Source organism: Oncorhynchus kisutch, linkage group LG7 (assembly GCF_002021735.2).
Source record: "Oncorhynchus kisutch isolate 150728-3 linkage group LG7, Okis_V2, whole genome shotgun sequence".
In the NCBI taxonomy this organism is placed as follows: Eukaryota; Metazoa; Chordata; class Actinopteri; order Salmoniformes; family Salmonidae; genus Oncorhynchus; species Oncorhynchus kisutch.
The window spans coordinates 34,921,174-34,936,227 of record NC_034180.2 but is presented as its reverse complement, the minus strand read 5'-3'; the positions used below and the strand labels follow the sequence as shown (position 1 = coordinate 34,936,227).

Sequence of the window (15,054 nt, the reverse complement as noted above, 5' to 3'; positions counted from 1 at the left end):
AAAGGCCTTATGGGTTACAGATTCCAGAAAAAGAGAGTATGGGAGACACACAGAGAACGAGACAGAGAGACTGGAGTTGTAATAGATGAACCCATCTGGATTGGGCATTTCTCAACCTGCTGCTCGTCTATGTTTTATGACCTCTATATTTGGATCCAACTAGGTCACATGCTCTGTGTCCGTTCCTAACTCATCTATGGTTTGTTATCTCTCTGCGTGTATCTTCCTTAGCTTTCGGCCATTCAGTGGAGGTTTAGTTTATTTCAGAAGCCGCGTAGATCGTCTCTCAAACTCTTCCGGGTTTGTTTTTCCTGCGTCATCCCTGTGTCTACTCTATTTACAAATCTGTTTGTCATCAAATCAACCATGATGAGCTCGTAGTTAATGGAGAGCAGGGCCCTTCAGTCTCCTTAATCAACCTGGCTGCATTAATATCATCTTTGCCCTGCTCTGGACCTCGCATGTCAGCCAAAGGCTTTGGTAGCAATACAGTAGCCATCTGAATAGGTTGAATCAAATGGAAAGCATATGAATTTGCTTTAAACCCAGTGCCCTAGACTCTAGCATTGGTATGGTGTGTGTGCCGTGCACCATGGGGCTCTCACGTGTTCCAGGGTGCTGCTTTTATCAGGCCTCTTCAAAGCCAGCTAATATAGCAGGGGGAAAACAGAACCATATGTCTATTATACCAGACCTGACCATCTGGTTCCATGGCAGTACTCCACCAGACCAATCACAAGATCACTGGCTATTGAGCTTTCATTCAAATATGAGTTTAATATGCCCCATTTGAGATGTAAAATGGCATTCTTATTGTTCCCTCCCTCATTACATATCTGATAGACATATGTGTGCTCTATCTATCCCACAGGAGGAATAAGCACGGCTGTGAGATGTGTCGCTGTATCAAGTGTCCCCCCTTCACCTGTGACAAGAACTGCAGCGATGGCTACCGGCAGAACAGGAAGGGCTGCTCCATTTGCATGTGCAAAGGTATGATTCTCATCTGTCTGTCTGTCTCATCTGGTCCGCATCAATATTAATCCGTCTGGGTCAGCCGGTCACACGACTTCAGTTCAATAACAGTAGTGTGTGTGTGTGTGTGTGTGTGTGCGAACGAGTGTGTGTGTGTGTGTGTGTGCGAACGAGCGTGTGTGTACACATGTTTGTGTGACCACGTGTGTGTTGGTGTGTGTGTGTGTTGACTTTCTATCACTATGTAGCAGATTGGATTTGCTGGAACCATTAGCTGATCTGCTGTGAAGCCTGTTATGGAAGGATGTTTTGACTCTTGTGTTTTATTTAGCTACCGCTGAGGCCTGTGTGTGCATGTCGGATTAGATTCACCAACCACACAAGTTAAAGCAAGTTTGGACGGCTTATTTATACTTTTTTATGCGTTTATTTAATTTTTCCAGTAATATTATAAATATTTTAGCTTGGAATGTATTTGGGGGTTCTTGCTCAGTAAGATGGCGGTGCAGTGGCACCCCATCATGTTTATCTTATTTTGAGACTGTTAGATCAGTTACTCAGTGGACTGTTAAAATATTTATGGATAGGAAACTTTTTTGTGAAGTGTACCTTTTCCCTTTGTATAACAGTGTGTTGAGAGAGAAGAGACACAAACATCTGCCCTGGATGTGGAAACATGATGTGATTCACTGAAATTCTACGTTCTATCAAAAACACTGTTCTCCCCAGACTTAACAGCCACACTGGGTTTATATCCCACTTGGGGGCCAGTTATTGGCAGATGTGGGGTTTCATAACCTCAACCTATCTCTCAACAGAAACAGAGCACCTCAGTTTTGGGTCAGATCCCAAAAACTTCAGGGAAATGATTAAACTTTATTTATTAAATGGATTATTGTGAAATAAAGAGACTTTAAAAGGAAGAGCACATAATGGTGCTTGGTGAAGGTGGAGCTGGGAGGAACCAGGGATGGTTAGCAGAGCTTTCTCGTTAGCCTCCAATGGACCCAAGACAATAACATTGGATAGCTTTACTATTCATTGTAAATTATTATTCTGAATGACATTTCCACTTTGAATTCATGGGCGTTTCCCATGCCCTGAAACATCCCTGTTGATGGTTTCTCACAGGTTCAAGTCACCAGTCTCCCTCCCTTCCTAACGTCTGTCTGTGTTCATGTTTTTTTTTCCAGAGAGTGACCACCTGCCACGCACCACTGCCCCCGCCCCCATGCCCAGCAACTGTCTGAACTCCAACAGGCACCACTATGAGGAGGGCGAGAGCTGGCACGATGGCTGCCGAGACTGCTACTGCCTTGCTGGGAGAGAGATGTGTGTGCTCATATCCTGCTCTGTGCCCAGTTGTCCCAACCCCGTGGTCAGGCCTGACCAGTGCTGTCCCACTTGTGAAGGTACGTCTTGTCTAGAGCCGGCTGGTCTATCAACACACACACGTCTGGCAGTTCACAGTCCCATAGGAGCTCACACCCTAGAGCCCAGTCCACTTACTGCCCCATCAGTCAGGTCTCAGGCTCCATGAACACTCACACTTTGTGTTGGTGTAAGGAGCAACACACACTGATACACAGTTACACACCCACGCCTTTTCATCCACACCCCTCAGAGTCACTGGGGATATTTATAGGGGAGTGACTCAGTGGACTGTTCAAATATTTAAAAGTGAAAGAATGTCTACAACTTTCAGACTAACTCCTTACAGATATCAACCCTATTGCAGTCAATTGTTTTATCTGTACTGTTGTACTGGACTAGAGGAAAGTATGTCCGAACACAAATTGTTGTGTAACTACCGAGCTTAGTTCTAGTAAGATGTGAACCTTATTCTTAGTAGTCTTTCATGTGTTATTGTGTTACTGTTATCTGCCTCTCATAACCTGTGTGTTGTCTGTCCAGATGAGTCAGGCAGTGGTCAGCCAGAGGGCATGGACCTGGTGGTGTGTCGAGCCCCTGGGGGGAAACTCTATGTGGAGGGAGAGACCTGGAACCTGGACGAGTGTACACGCTGCACCTGCAGGAAGGGCCGCGTCCTGTGCGACACTGAAGTGTGTCCCCCTGCTGTGTGTCAGGCCCCAACCAGGAACAGGGACACCTGTTGCCATGTCTGCCCAGGTACAGTACCTTACATCCCCCGCATCTGTCATAGGCTGCTTTACTAGGAAACCTCTAGTACTAAGCCATTTTCTTCTCTGTAAATGTAGAACTCTATCATCATCATACTAGCCTTGACAAGAGCAATTTCAGATAATATCAAAAGCACTTACATCCAGGAATGATTCCAGAAGCGATGTCAGATTGTGATCAGTATAGAGTGGGATAAATTTGATCTGGAGCCATTATCAGCAGCATGTGGTGGTGGATTGAGGGTCTTGCCTTGTCTTGGTGCATGTTGCAATCTGTCCCACAGTTTAATGTCAGTACACACAGGCTAATAAAGAAACCAGACCAAACCGGCTGGCTTTACATGGGGATATATCCTCCAGAGAGGAACACATGGGTACAAGCCTGTCTGTTTCCACTAGTCACACATAAGAACAGTATTTTTCATGGCAATGTGATATGACTAGGAAAAACTCTAGGCCCTAGTTATAGCCTATAACTAGTTTCTCCTGGTCAGGTCTAGGGTTGCAAAATTCCAGGCACTTTCAATAAATTCCCTGGTTTTCCAGAAATCCCATTTGGAATCAAGAGGGAAAATCCAGAAACCTCCAACCAGGATTTCTTTAAAACCAGGCAATTTATTAAAGGTTCCCAGAATTTCGCAACCCTATTCAGGTCATGTGACCTCACCAGCTGCTGAGAAGAATAGAGTTGGACCAAGTAGGCCACTGTCCCCCCCCCCCCCACCATCTCCCCTACCCCTCACTCCTCCCCCCCGTCCCATCACCACCTTCCCCCACCACCACCTCCCCCCGCCCCTCACTCCTCCCTCCAGCCCCCCAAGCAAGAGCCTCACAAATCAGAAATGCATGACAGCCCCTGAAACCCACAGAGCCTCCTTGGGAATGCTCGTCTAGTTGCGTTATCACCACATCTCCCACCACAAAATCAGATTGTAAGAGGCAGCCCTTTGATATATGTATGGTTCTGTCTCTGAAGAATGTGGGAATAACACACATTTCAATGACAGGCCCCTTGATGTATGTGTACATTGTGGAAGAGTAAGAATGGCGCTGGAATGGATAGCTGCCGTTTTACAGGCTATTTTGAGTGGGATTTTTTTTGTATAATGTTTACACCATCATTATCTATGACCGTAAAGAGCTTCTGGACATCAGAAAAACGATCACCAATGTCGATTTTGATGAAAATGTCGAAGTTGGCGGCGCTGAACATGCTGCTCACCACGGACCAGCCCCCAGTCCCAAAGACTTGGAAGAGAACGAGACCATAGTATTTTCCAAGAGAGTTTTCATCAATATTTTTGGTAGCAGTTTATTAACCACTACCAACCGATGCTGGCAGTAAGACGGCACTCAACGAGCTGTATAGGGCCATAAGCAAATACTAATCCAGAGTCGGTACTCCTAGTGGCTGGTGATTTTAATGCAGGAAAAGTGAAATAAATAAGGTGGCGCCGAAGAAGAAGGCTGCCGTTTTACGTGTCCCCAAACAATTGTGTTTTTTTGTTTGTTTGTTTGCTTTGTTTGTAACTTATTTTGTACATAATGTTGTCGTTACTGTCTCTTATGACCGAAAATAACTTCTGGACATTAGAACTGAGATTACTCACCACGGTCTGGCAGAATCCTTTTTTTCCTTTAACGAGTCTGACGAGCTCGACGTGAATGTTATACTGCTCTCCTGGGAAAAGGCCCAGATCCCCGTGATTTGCGTGAAGAGAAGGCAGAGAAAAAGGGGCAAAGGGCAGGCTGCCTTATAAGAATTCATAGGCGATCGAATAAACCCCCCACGGCGGACAATGTATTTTTGTAAATAACAGCTGGTGGACAATATCTAAGGAAGTCTCGAGCTATTGCTCGCCTGAGGTAGAGTATCTCATGATAAGCTGTAGACACTATTTGTAGACACTATTTACATAGAGAGTTTTCATCTGTATTTTTCAGAGCTGTTTTACATACCAGTACAGACTGAGGCTGGCACTAAGGCCGCATTGAATGAGCTGTATTCCGCCATAAGAAAGGAAATGCTCACCCTAGTAGCTGGGGACTTTAATGCAGGGAAACTTAAATACGGTTTACCTCATTTCTATCAGCACGTTAAATGTGCAACCAGAGGGAAAGAAACTCTGGACCACCACACACAGAGATGCATACAAAGCTCTCCCTCGCCCTCCATTTGGCAAATTTAACCATAATTCTAACCTCCTGATTCCTGCTTATAAGCAAAAATTTAAGCACTAAGCACCAGTGACTTGATCAATAAAAACGTGGTCAGATGCAGCAGATGCTAAGCTCCAGGACTGGAATATGTTCCGGGATTCCTCCAATGGCATTGAGGAGTACACCACATCAGTCATTGGCTTCATCAATAAGTGCATCGATGACGTCGTCCCCACAGTGACCGTATGTACAGTAGGGCAAAAAAGTATTTAGTCAGCCACCAATTGTGCAAGTTCTCCCACTTTAAAAGATGAGATTTTCATCAAAGGTATACTTCAACTATGACAGACAAAATGAGAAAAAAAATCCAGAAAATCACATTGTAGGGATTTTTAATGAATTTATTTGCAAATTATGGTGGAAAATACGTATTTGGTCACCTACAAACAAGCACGACTTCTGGCTCTCACAGACCTGTAACTTCTTCTTTAAGATGCTCCTCTGTCCTCCACTCGTTACCTGTATTAATGGCACCTGTTTGAACCTGTTATCAGTATAAAAGACACCTGTCCACAACCTCAAACAGTCACACTCCAAACTCCACTATGACCAAGACCAAAGAGCTGTCAAAGGACACCAGAAACAAAATTGTAGACCTGCACCAGGCTGGGAAGACTGAATCTGCAATAGGTAAGCAGCTTGGTTTGAAGAAATCAACTGTGGGAGCAATTATTAGGAAATGGAAGACATACAAGACCACTGATAATCTCCCTCGATCTGGGGCTCCACGCAAGATCTCACCCCGTGGGGTCAAAATGATCACAAGAACGGTGAGCAAAAATCTCAGAACCACACAGGGGGACCTAGTGAATGACCTGCAGAGAGCTGGGACCAAAGTAACAAAGCCTACCATCAGTAACACACTACGCCGCCATGGACTCAAATCCTGCAGTGCCAGAAGTGTCCCCCTGCTTAAGCCAGTACATGTCCAGGCCCGTCTGAAGATTGCTAGAGAGCATTTGGATGATCCAGAAGAAGATTTGGAGAATGTCATATGGTCAGATGAAACCAAAATATAACTTTTTGGTAAAAACTTAACTCGTCGTGTTTGGAGGACAAAGAATGCTGAGTTGCATCCAAAGAACACCATACCTACTGTGAAGCATGGGGGTGGAAACATCATGCTTTGGGGCTGTTTTTCTGCAAAGGGACCAGGACGACTGATCTGTGTTAAGGAAAGAATGAATGGGGCCATGTATCGTGAGATTTTGAGTGAAAACCTCCTTCCATCAGCAAGGGCATTGAAGATGAAACGTGGCTGGGTCTTTCAGCATGACAATGATCCCAAACACACCGCCTGGGCAACGAAGGAGTGGCTTCGTAAGAAGCATTGCAAGGTCCTGGAGTGGCCTAGCCAGTCTGCAGATCTCAACCCCATAGAAAATCTTTGGAGGGAGTTAAAAATCTGTGTTTGCCCAGCAACAGCCCCAAAACATCACTGCTCTAGAGGAGATCTGCATGGAGGAATGGGCCAAAATACCAGCAACAGTGTGTGAAAACCTTGTGAAGACTTACATAAAACGTTTGACCTCTGTCATTGCCAACAAAGGGTATATAACAAAGTATTGAGATAAACTTTTGTTATTGACCAAATACTTATTTTCCACCATAATTTGCAAATAAATTCATTAAAAATCCTACAATGTGATTTTCTGGATTTTTCTTTCTCATTTTGTCTGTCATAGTTGAAGTGTACCTATGATGAAAATTACAGGCCTCTCTCATCTTTTTAAGTGGGAGAACTTGCACAATTGGTAGCTGACTAAATACTTTTTTGCCCCACTGTACATACCCCAACTAGAAGCCATGGATTACAGGCAACATCCGTACTGAGCTAAAGGGTAGAGCTGCCGCTTTGAAGGAGCGGGACTCTAACCTGGAAGCTTATAAGAAATTCCGCTATGCCCTCCGACGAACATGCAAAGCGTCAATACAGGACGAAGATCAAATCGTACTACACCGGCTCTGACGCTCGTCAGATGTGGCAGGGCTTGCAAACCATTACAGACTACAATGGGAAGCACAGCCGAGAGCTGCCCAGTGTCACAAGCCTACCAGACAAGCTAAACTACTTCTATGCTCGCTTCGAGGCAAATAACACTGAAACATGCATGAGAGCACCAGCTGTTCCGGAAGACTGTGTGATCACGCTCTCCGCAGCCGATGTGAGTAAGACATTTAAACAGGTCAACATTCACAAGGCCGCAGGGCCAGACGGATTACCAGGACGTGTACTGCAATCATGCGCTGACCAGCTGGTGACTTCACTCACATTTTCATCCTCTCCCTTACCCAGTCTGTAATACATACAGTACATGTTTCAAGCAGACCACCATAGTCCCTGTTCCCAAGAAATCCAAAGTAGCCTGTCTAAATGACTATTGCCCCATAGCACTCACATCTGTAGCCATGAAATGCTTTGAAAGGCTGGTCATCAACACCATCATCGCAGACACCCAGGATTCAATCCAATTTGCATACCGCCCCAACAGATCCACAGATGGCACAGTCTCTATTGCACTCCACACTGCCCTCGCCCACCTGGACAAGAGGAACACCTATGTGAGAATGCTGTTCATTGACTACAGCTCAGCATTCAACACCATAGTGCCCTCCAAGCTCATCATTAAGCTAAAGACCTTGGGACTGAACACCTCCCTCTGCAACTGGATCCTGGACTTTCAGAAGGGCCTCCCTAGGTGGTGAGGGTAGGCAACAACACATCTGCCACGCTGACCCTTTACACAGGGGCCCACAGGGGTGCGATCTTAGTCCCACAAGTACTCCTTGTTCACCCACGACTGCGTGGATGCGCACGGCGACGATGAAACAGCCTGTACGGAGGAGGTCAGAGACCTGGCCATGTGGTGCCAGCACAACAACCTCTCCCTCAATGTCAGCAAGACAAAGGAGATGATGATGGACTACATGAAACGGAGGGCCAAGCACGCCCCGATTCACATAGACAGGGCTGTAGTTCCTCGGTGTCCAGATCACTAAGGATCTATCGTCGTCCACACAAACCAACACAGTCGTGGGTGGCAGGAGGCTAAAACGATTTGGCATGGGCCCACAGATCCTCAAAAAGTTATACAGCTGCACCAGTGAGAGCATCTTAACTGGCTGGATCACCCCCTAGTATGGCCACTGGCTGCATCACCCCCTAGTAAGGCCACTGCTTGGCATCAGACCACAAGACGCTACAGATGGTAGTGTATACGGCCCAGTACATCACTGGGGCCGAGCTCCCTGCCATCCAGGACCTCTATACCAGGCCTTTTCAGAGGAAGGCACAAAACATTCTCAAAGACTCCAGCCACCCAAATCAAAGACTGTCCTCTCTGCTACTGCACGGAAAGCAGTGCCGACGCACCAAGTCTGGAACCAACATGACCCTGAACAGCTTCTACGCCCATGCCATAAGACTGCTAAATAATTAGTTAAATAGTTAATCAAACAGCTTCCCAGACTATCTGCATTGACCCTTTCTGCACAAACTTTTATGACACATCACATAGGCTGCTGCTACTGTTTATTATCTATCTTGTTGCCTAGTCACTTTGTTCCTTAGTTCTATGTACATATCTACCTCAATTACCTCATACCCCTGCACATCGACTCGGTACTGGAACCTCTTGTATAAAGCCAAGTTATCGTTACTCATTGTGTATTTATTATTACGTGTTTTACTCTATTTCTCTTTTTTCTTTCTCTCTGCATTGTTGGGAAGGGCCTGTAGTAAGCATTTCACTGTTAGTCTACACCTGTTGTTTCTCTCTGCATTGTTGGGAAGGGCCTGTAAGTAAGCATTTCACTGTTAGTCTACACCTGTTTTTTACAAAGCATGTGATGAATAACATTTGATTTGATTTACATTAGTGTTGAGGTGTGTATAGTCTAACTAAGCTTTTGTCACAGACAGGCCATTGATCTATGGGCCTATGGCTATGAGACACAGAGATAAGCCTGAGAGTTAACTGACACAGCTCAGCACAGCAGCCATGTCTTCCCTAGTCCCTAGTCATCAGCTAGCTTCCTGCTAGAATTTACCATACAGTAAAACCATCTTATTGCAAACACGGGTGAACAGTCCTAATAACCACTCTGGATTAACATGTTATACTGCCTTGGTGTGCCTCTCTCTCCATCCTTCCGTCCACAGAGGACAAGCAGGGTCCCCAGCTCCCGGTGAGCACCAGTCAGCAGGAGTACTGTATCTCCAGCGAGGGAGATGTGCTTTTGGCTGGGGACACCTGGAAGGCCAATGCCTGCACCAGCTGCACCTGCAACAATGGAACCATTCAGTGTTTCTCCCAGCGCTGCCCGCCTGCCAACTGCAGGGTGCCCGTCCTGCGCAAGGGCCAGTGCTGCCCTCACTGTCTGGGTAAGTGAATGTGTATGTGTGAGAGTGAGTCTGTCCGTGGAACTAAACTCCTGGGAATGTCTAGATGGGTGAGAGCACACTGCCTTGTTAGCCTCTCTAATGATATCCACTGTAATTCTAGTGTGTAGTATATTTGTGTCTTGTGAAAAATCCCATATTAAGTATGCATTAAAACAAGTTATTCCTTTGGGACAAGGTACAGCTTGTTATTGAGAACATTATTATTCACAGTGTAACTTGTAGGAAGGGAGGAACAGTTTTCAAACCTAGCTAGAATAAAGCAAGCGTGTGTGAGTCGCGTTCTGGGGGCCTGTTTCGCTGGCACTGCTTGGGCAAACACCGTTACTCACAGCAACATTCCATGTGACACAACTCACTCAGAGTGAAAACATTCCCCAAGCATCCGCACATTCACACGTGTTTCCTGTCTCCGGCTGAGCCGACCCGCCACTCTCAATGCCGGCACAGGAAGGCAAAGCTCCATGTCAGCTTTTCCTATAGAGGAAAACCTCGGCACAGGCATACATTGTTCCCTCTGATTTGTAACCGTTTCATCTCAGCTTTGTTTTGGTTATTTGCTCGGTGGAAAACAGCACTTTTACATAAGACTCTTGACAAAAGGAGGTCATGGAAGCTTAGGGAACACATCCCGTAAACACACCTTATCTACAGACACTCCACCCAACCATAACCTTCTGTTACATTGATCTGGAATGTGGGATTTGTTTTCAGCTCAAGTGTGTTTGACATTACGTACGTGGGTTGCTTTGTGACTTATTTGTGATTTTCTTCTTTGGTTTACAGAAATGACAACCACGTCTGTTCCAATGATGGTGTCGACCAAGGCCCCCAAGACCAGGGTTACTACCACAGTGGACAATACAGTCTGGATCACCACTGTCCCTTTGCCTCCTATTATTGCTGCTACAGGTACTGTCTGTCTGTCCATCTATCTTTCTCTCTTGCTCACCTTCTCTCTTCCACTATTTCTCTCACTCACTCACTCACTCACTCACTCACTCACTCACTCACTCACTCACTCACTCACTCACTCACTCACTCACTCACTCACTCCTCCTATGGCCCACAGAGATGGTTAAATGATAGGTTACTGATAGGTAACAACTGCTTCAGACCTGTGACTTGGTATCATTGTCCATACTTTCCCAGCCAGCCTGTTGAGGATGTTTACATTGTTGTGGGGCAATGGGAATGCAAATGAGATAAATGCACACTGACACACATTCATCTGGAGACTGTATCTAACGTATTGGCCAGGGAAAACTGCCAAACACCTAGGAAGGACATGAGCTGCTTTTTCATTTCAATTGATTAGAAGGGGAATAATGTAATGTAAATATTGGCCTGTGTGACAGCAGTATGTGTTGTCCAGTCTGTGGGGGAGAGCTGATATTGATATTCCCTGCAGATGGTAACAACCTGGGAGAGAACATCCCCAGTCAAACTGAGATGGCTCTCATCTACCAATCAGCTGCCTGGATACTGGCCGGTCTCCTCCTGGCCATCGTCATCTTCCTCATTGTGGCAGTCCTCATTAACAAGAAGAAAAAGTGGGTGCAGATGTCGTGCTACAGCGCCCCCAAGAAGGTGAGAGGCATTGTGGGTAAAGCCGCTCATTAGGCCCAGTACTGTACGTACAGCTTGCGGAAAAAGACTATTCACAAATGAATTGCAACCCAGCACCGAAATGCCTCATGATTCTGCCCGATATGTTGGTATGGGGTTGCTGCCCAAACTCAGACCACTATGGTGCTAAATCATAGCACCATAGCGGGGCGGTGGGCCGTTGTTTTAGGATCTAATCTGTGGGTGGGTCGTGGGTTTTCCTTGATCTTCCAGCTCCTGCTACAATTCATGTTCAGGGTGTCATAAAGTAGGGATTAATGTATTTTTCCAGCACTTAATTCTGATGGAGCACTTTGAACTGTGTCAAGTTTATCATAAAATGTGATCGTTTTACAACGCCCCCATGAAATGAGATTAGAGCAGCACAGAAAATCGTAATTCGTCACATGGTTTCCGAAAAAGTCTCTCCCGTCCTAACTAGACATGATAACACAAAGCAGTAGGATTCAATCAATGTAGCTGACAAGACCTGTTGTGTGAAAATAAAGTAATTGATATTTACATTTTTTCCTTTCCTCCTTTCCTAGACTGTGATCCTGAAGAAGCATGCGAATAAGAACTCGGTGGTGTACATGGAACCTTCAAAGGAGAACAAGTTCCAGAGCGTGAAGAATGACTGTGGCATCAACTTCTCCCCAGAGATGAGCTCACCATGTGGGGAGAGGATGCTCATCCCCCGGGCCAAGCTGAGTACAGGCCAGGGCAGGGGACAGCGCTAGACCCCCCTCCCCCTAAACACCAACCCCCGTTCACCAGACCCCCAAACTCTACACTGCCCAAAGGGCTACCAAGCACCACCTCTTCTCTCTTTCTCACATTTTCATGGTGATCGATCCACAACAATGCAATGCAACTGCCTGTTGCTTTATCATACTGCTGGTACAGTGAGGAGAGACTGGGGAGGCAGGAGGATGTGGCCATTATGGGACTTTGCCATACAGTTCACCACAGACAGAGTGACAGTAAGCCAGCGAGGCTGCTAGTCAGCCAGAGAGGCTGCTAGTCAGCCAGAGAGGCTGCTAGTCAGTCAGAGGCTACTAGTCAGACAGAGAGGCTACTAGTCAGCCAGAGAGAGCTCTGAAATGTGAACATGATCATCATCACTTCTCACCTCCTCTGGAACTAGAACATGAAACTAATAGGAGGAATATAACAGCTTCAGGACAGGGGTTTGGGTTCTAGTCGAGGGTCTCTAGTTTGCTGTTTTCTATGTGCCGCAGCACAGCAATCAATTCATCAACAATTGTTTTAGTGATGCCAATTTAGCCGGTCTTCCAGTTGTAATCAAAATTGGATGGGAGGGTAAGTCAATTATCAGATGAATGGCTAGTTCCATGACTCGCTCCTCTCCCCAGTCAATGACTTTGAGCAGCATCAGAACCCAGCAGACTATGGCCCAGAAAAATAAAGAAACCCAAACTCCTGCTTTAGAACGTGTGGTTTCCATCTTAGTTTAAAAATATATATATATTTCTGTGTAATAGTTGTAGTGTTTTTCTTGGTCAAGCCTCGTTTTTGTTATGGAAGTCTCCATGGTGGCAAGATTAAAACATTGTAAATGCCAGACTAAACATTCCCCATCGATGCAAAGGAATGAAACTCTTCTATTCCCACTTACTGTAGTGGTTTCTGGCTGCCTCAAAGGTGATGACCAAAATCATTCCATTCTGAAAACAACCAACCACCCTGGGAAGAGGGAAAACAGTGTGAATGTATTCTGCTTCCGCTGTGAAGCCAGCGTGTCTGTCTGTAATACAGTAAGGTTCTTCACCCTTCTGTACTCAACAACTCCCTTTAGAAGGAATCATCCCATTGGCTGGACTTCATCTACAAATGGGAATGGACTTCAAGATTAGGTGGATTAATACTAATCCAGACTGTTATTTTATAGCTTGCAGATAAGAGGACTCGTTACAGGAAACTACAGAAGCAGTTCCAGACATTCTGGAGTTACTCATGAGGAATGTCAACATACAATAAGCCTCACTTATATAACTTCATTTACAGCTGTGCGTAAACATGAGCTACTGTTTCCAGAGAATGTTAACATACATTAGTAGCCTTTATTTTATAGCCTTAATGTTTTTCATATTTCCTTGTTTCTCCTGTAATGACTTGTGCCATGTATTCCATGCCAAGGTCACCTGACTGAAGGTCTCCCTATTCCCACCAGTTTATAACATATTACAATGAACAGGGGCAAGGGTCTCAAGGAGACTCTGCTATGAAATGCAAATAATGGTACATTCCAACAGCGCATGTTCGTAAAATGTAGCACTTTTGTTAGGATCCAGTGTTTTAAAAAGCTGTGGGTGAGATTCCTGGCGGGATAAAGGCCTAATCAAGGATTTGATGGGCATATTTAGCACATGGAGGTGATGAATCACTCAAGTAAACATAATGGTGCAGCAAATTCTAGGCTTATTTAACAATCTGATCAACCTAGTGAAATGGATGTGCTTCAGAGCATTACAAAACAGACTGGGGTTTAATAGGAAATCGTTGGATCTGATTTCATAGTTACATTGCCAGTCTCTCGATACAAAGACCATTGTGATGCCAAAACTGTGTGGAGACAAATACAGATTTCTACTGAAGAGTTTCAAAAGTAATTCAGTAGATTTGGGTCTGTTTGATTCACAACCATGTGGCTTAAATTAAGGGAAGAGGAGACTTGTAAAAGTTATTTGTTTTTCCTATGTGTAAAAAAGGTAGATAAAAGTAGGACAGAAGTGTACCTTATTTATTTTTTCACATAGCTTTATTTATTAATACTAAAGTATAGTTTGAGTTCATGACATGTTTTTGGCAAATGAACTTAGTAGCCAAAGCTGCTGTACATTTTCGATATTGTAAGCCATTTACCATTTCCATCTGCTTTGTTTTTCAAGCCTATTTATTTTACTGTTGCAAACTGTAAATACATGTTTCTTTGCTGTTGAACTGGAACATTTATACTTATTTTGAAAAACAAAAATGACCTTTTAACGTTTAACATTTGGGAAGACATTTCAGTGCTTGTGACATTTTCATGGTGACATGTTTGCAATGAAAAGTGTGACGGAGCTGGCTGATGCATCGTGCTTTTAAAAAAAGACTGGAAATCCCAACAAATAAAATAAATATCAACTTAGCAACAGTTGGGATCAAAAGAGGTAACATATCATAGCATGGTTAGATATGACATCTGTTCCTTTATCTACTCTTGCCCAGTGCTGCCGAAGGGGATCTGCTTCCTGGGCTCCCAAGTGGCGCAGCGGTCTAAGGAGAGGTGTCACTAGTCCTTGGTTCAAATCCAGGCTGTATCACATCTGGCTGTGATTGGGAGTCCCATAGGGCGGCACACAATTGGCCCAGCGTCGTCCGGGTTTGCCAGTCATTGTAAATAAGAATTTGTTCTTAACTGACTTGTCTTGTTAAATAAAAAAATCTTATCTCACTTAAGTTTCCCAAAGGTTTTAAAGTTTCCTTTCTCTTAAGCATAGTTGCTCTAATATCCTTATCCGTGTTGTGTTAGCAAATGGGGAAGACCGGGGATGTGTATTTGGTGTTTCTCACAGCCCACAGGACTATACAGATGAGGCGTGAGTGGGGAATGCAGCGGCCAGATCTCAGTTTCACACTGTAAGCTTCATAAAACCAGACAGAAAACCAGAAAGGTTTGGAACCAGAAAGGCTTGAACAGAC

At 44.9% G+C, this 15,054-nt stretch overlaps 1 protein-coding gene across 1 annotated transcript in view; it reads left to right on the top strand.

The window, feature by feature from the left end:
- LOC109893760 (cysteine-rich motor neuron 1 protein) overlaps window positions 1–14,811 on the top strand; it is a 46,809-nt gene extending 31,998 nt beyond the window's left edge. Inside the window, exons 9-15 of the mRNA XM_031829004.1 lie at window positions 872–993; window positions 2,169–2,387; window positions 2,890–3,105; window positions 9,499–9,720; window positions 10,525–10,650; window positions 11,150–11,328; window positions 11,895–14,811. Coding sequence (XP_031684864.1) covers window positions 872–993; window positions 2,169–2,387; window positions 2,890–3,105; window positions 9,499–9,720; window positions 10,525–10,650; window positions 11,150–11,328; window positions 11,895–12,086 — 1,276 coding nt within the window. The 3' untranslated portion in view covers window positions 12,087–14,811. The remainder of the gene's footprint in view (window positions 1–871; window positions 994–2,168; window positions 2,388–2,889; window positions 3,106–9,498; window positions 9,721–10,524; window positions 10,651–11,149; window positions 11,329–11,894) is intronic.
- The last annotated feature ends 243 nt before the right edge of the window (window positions 14,812–15,054 follow it).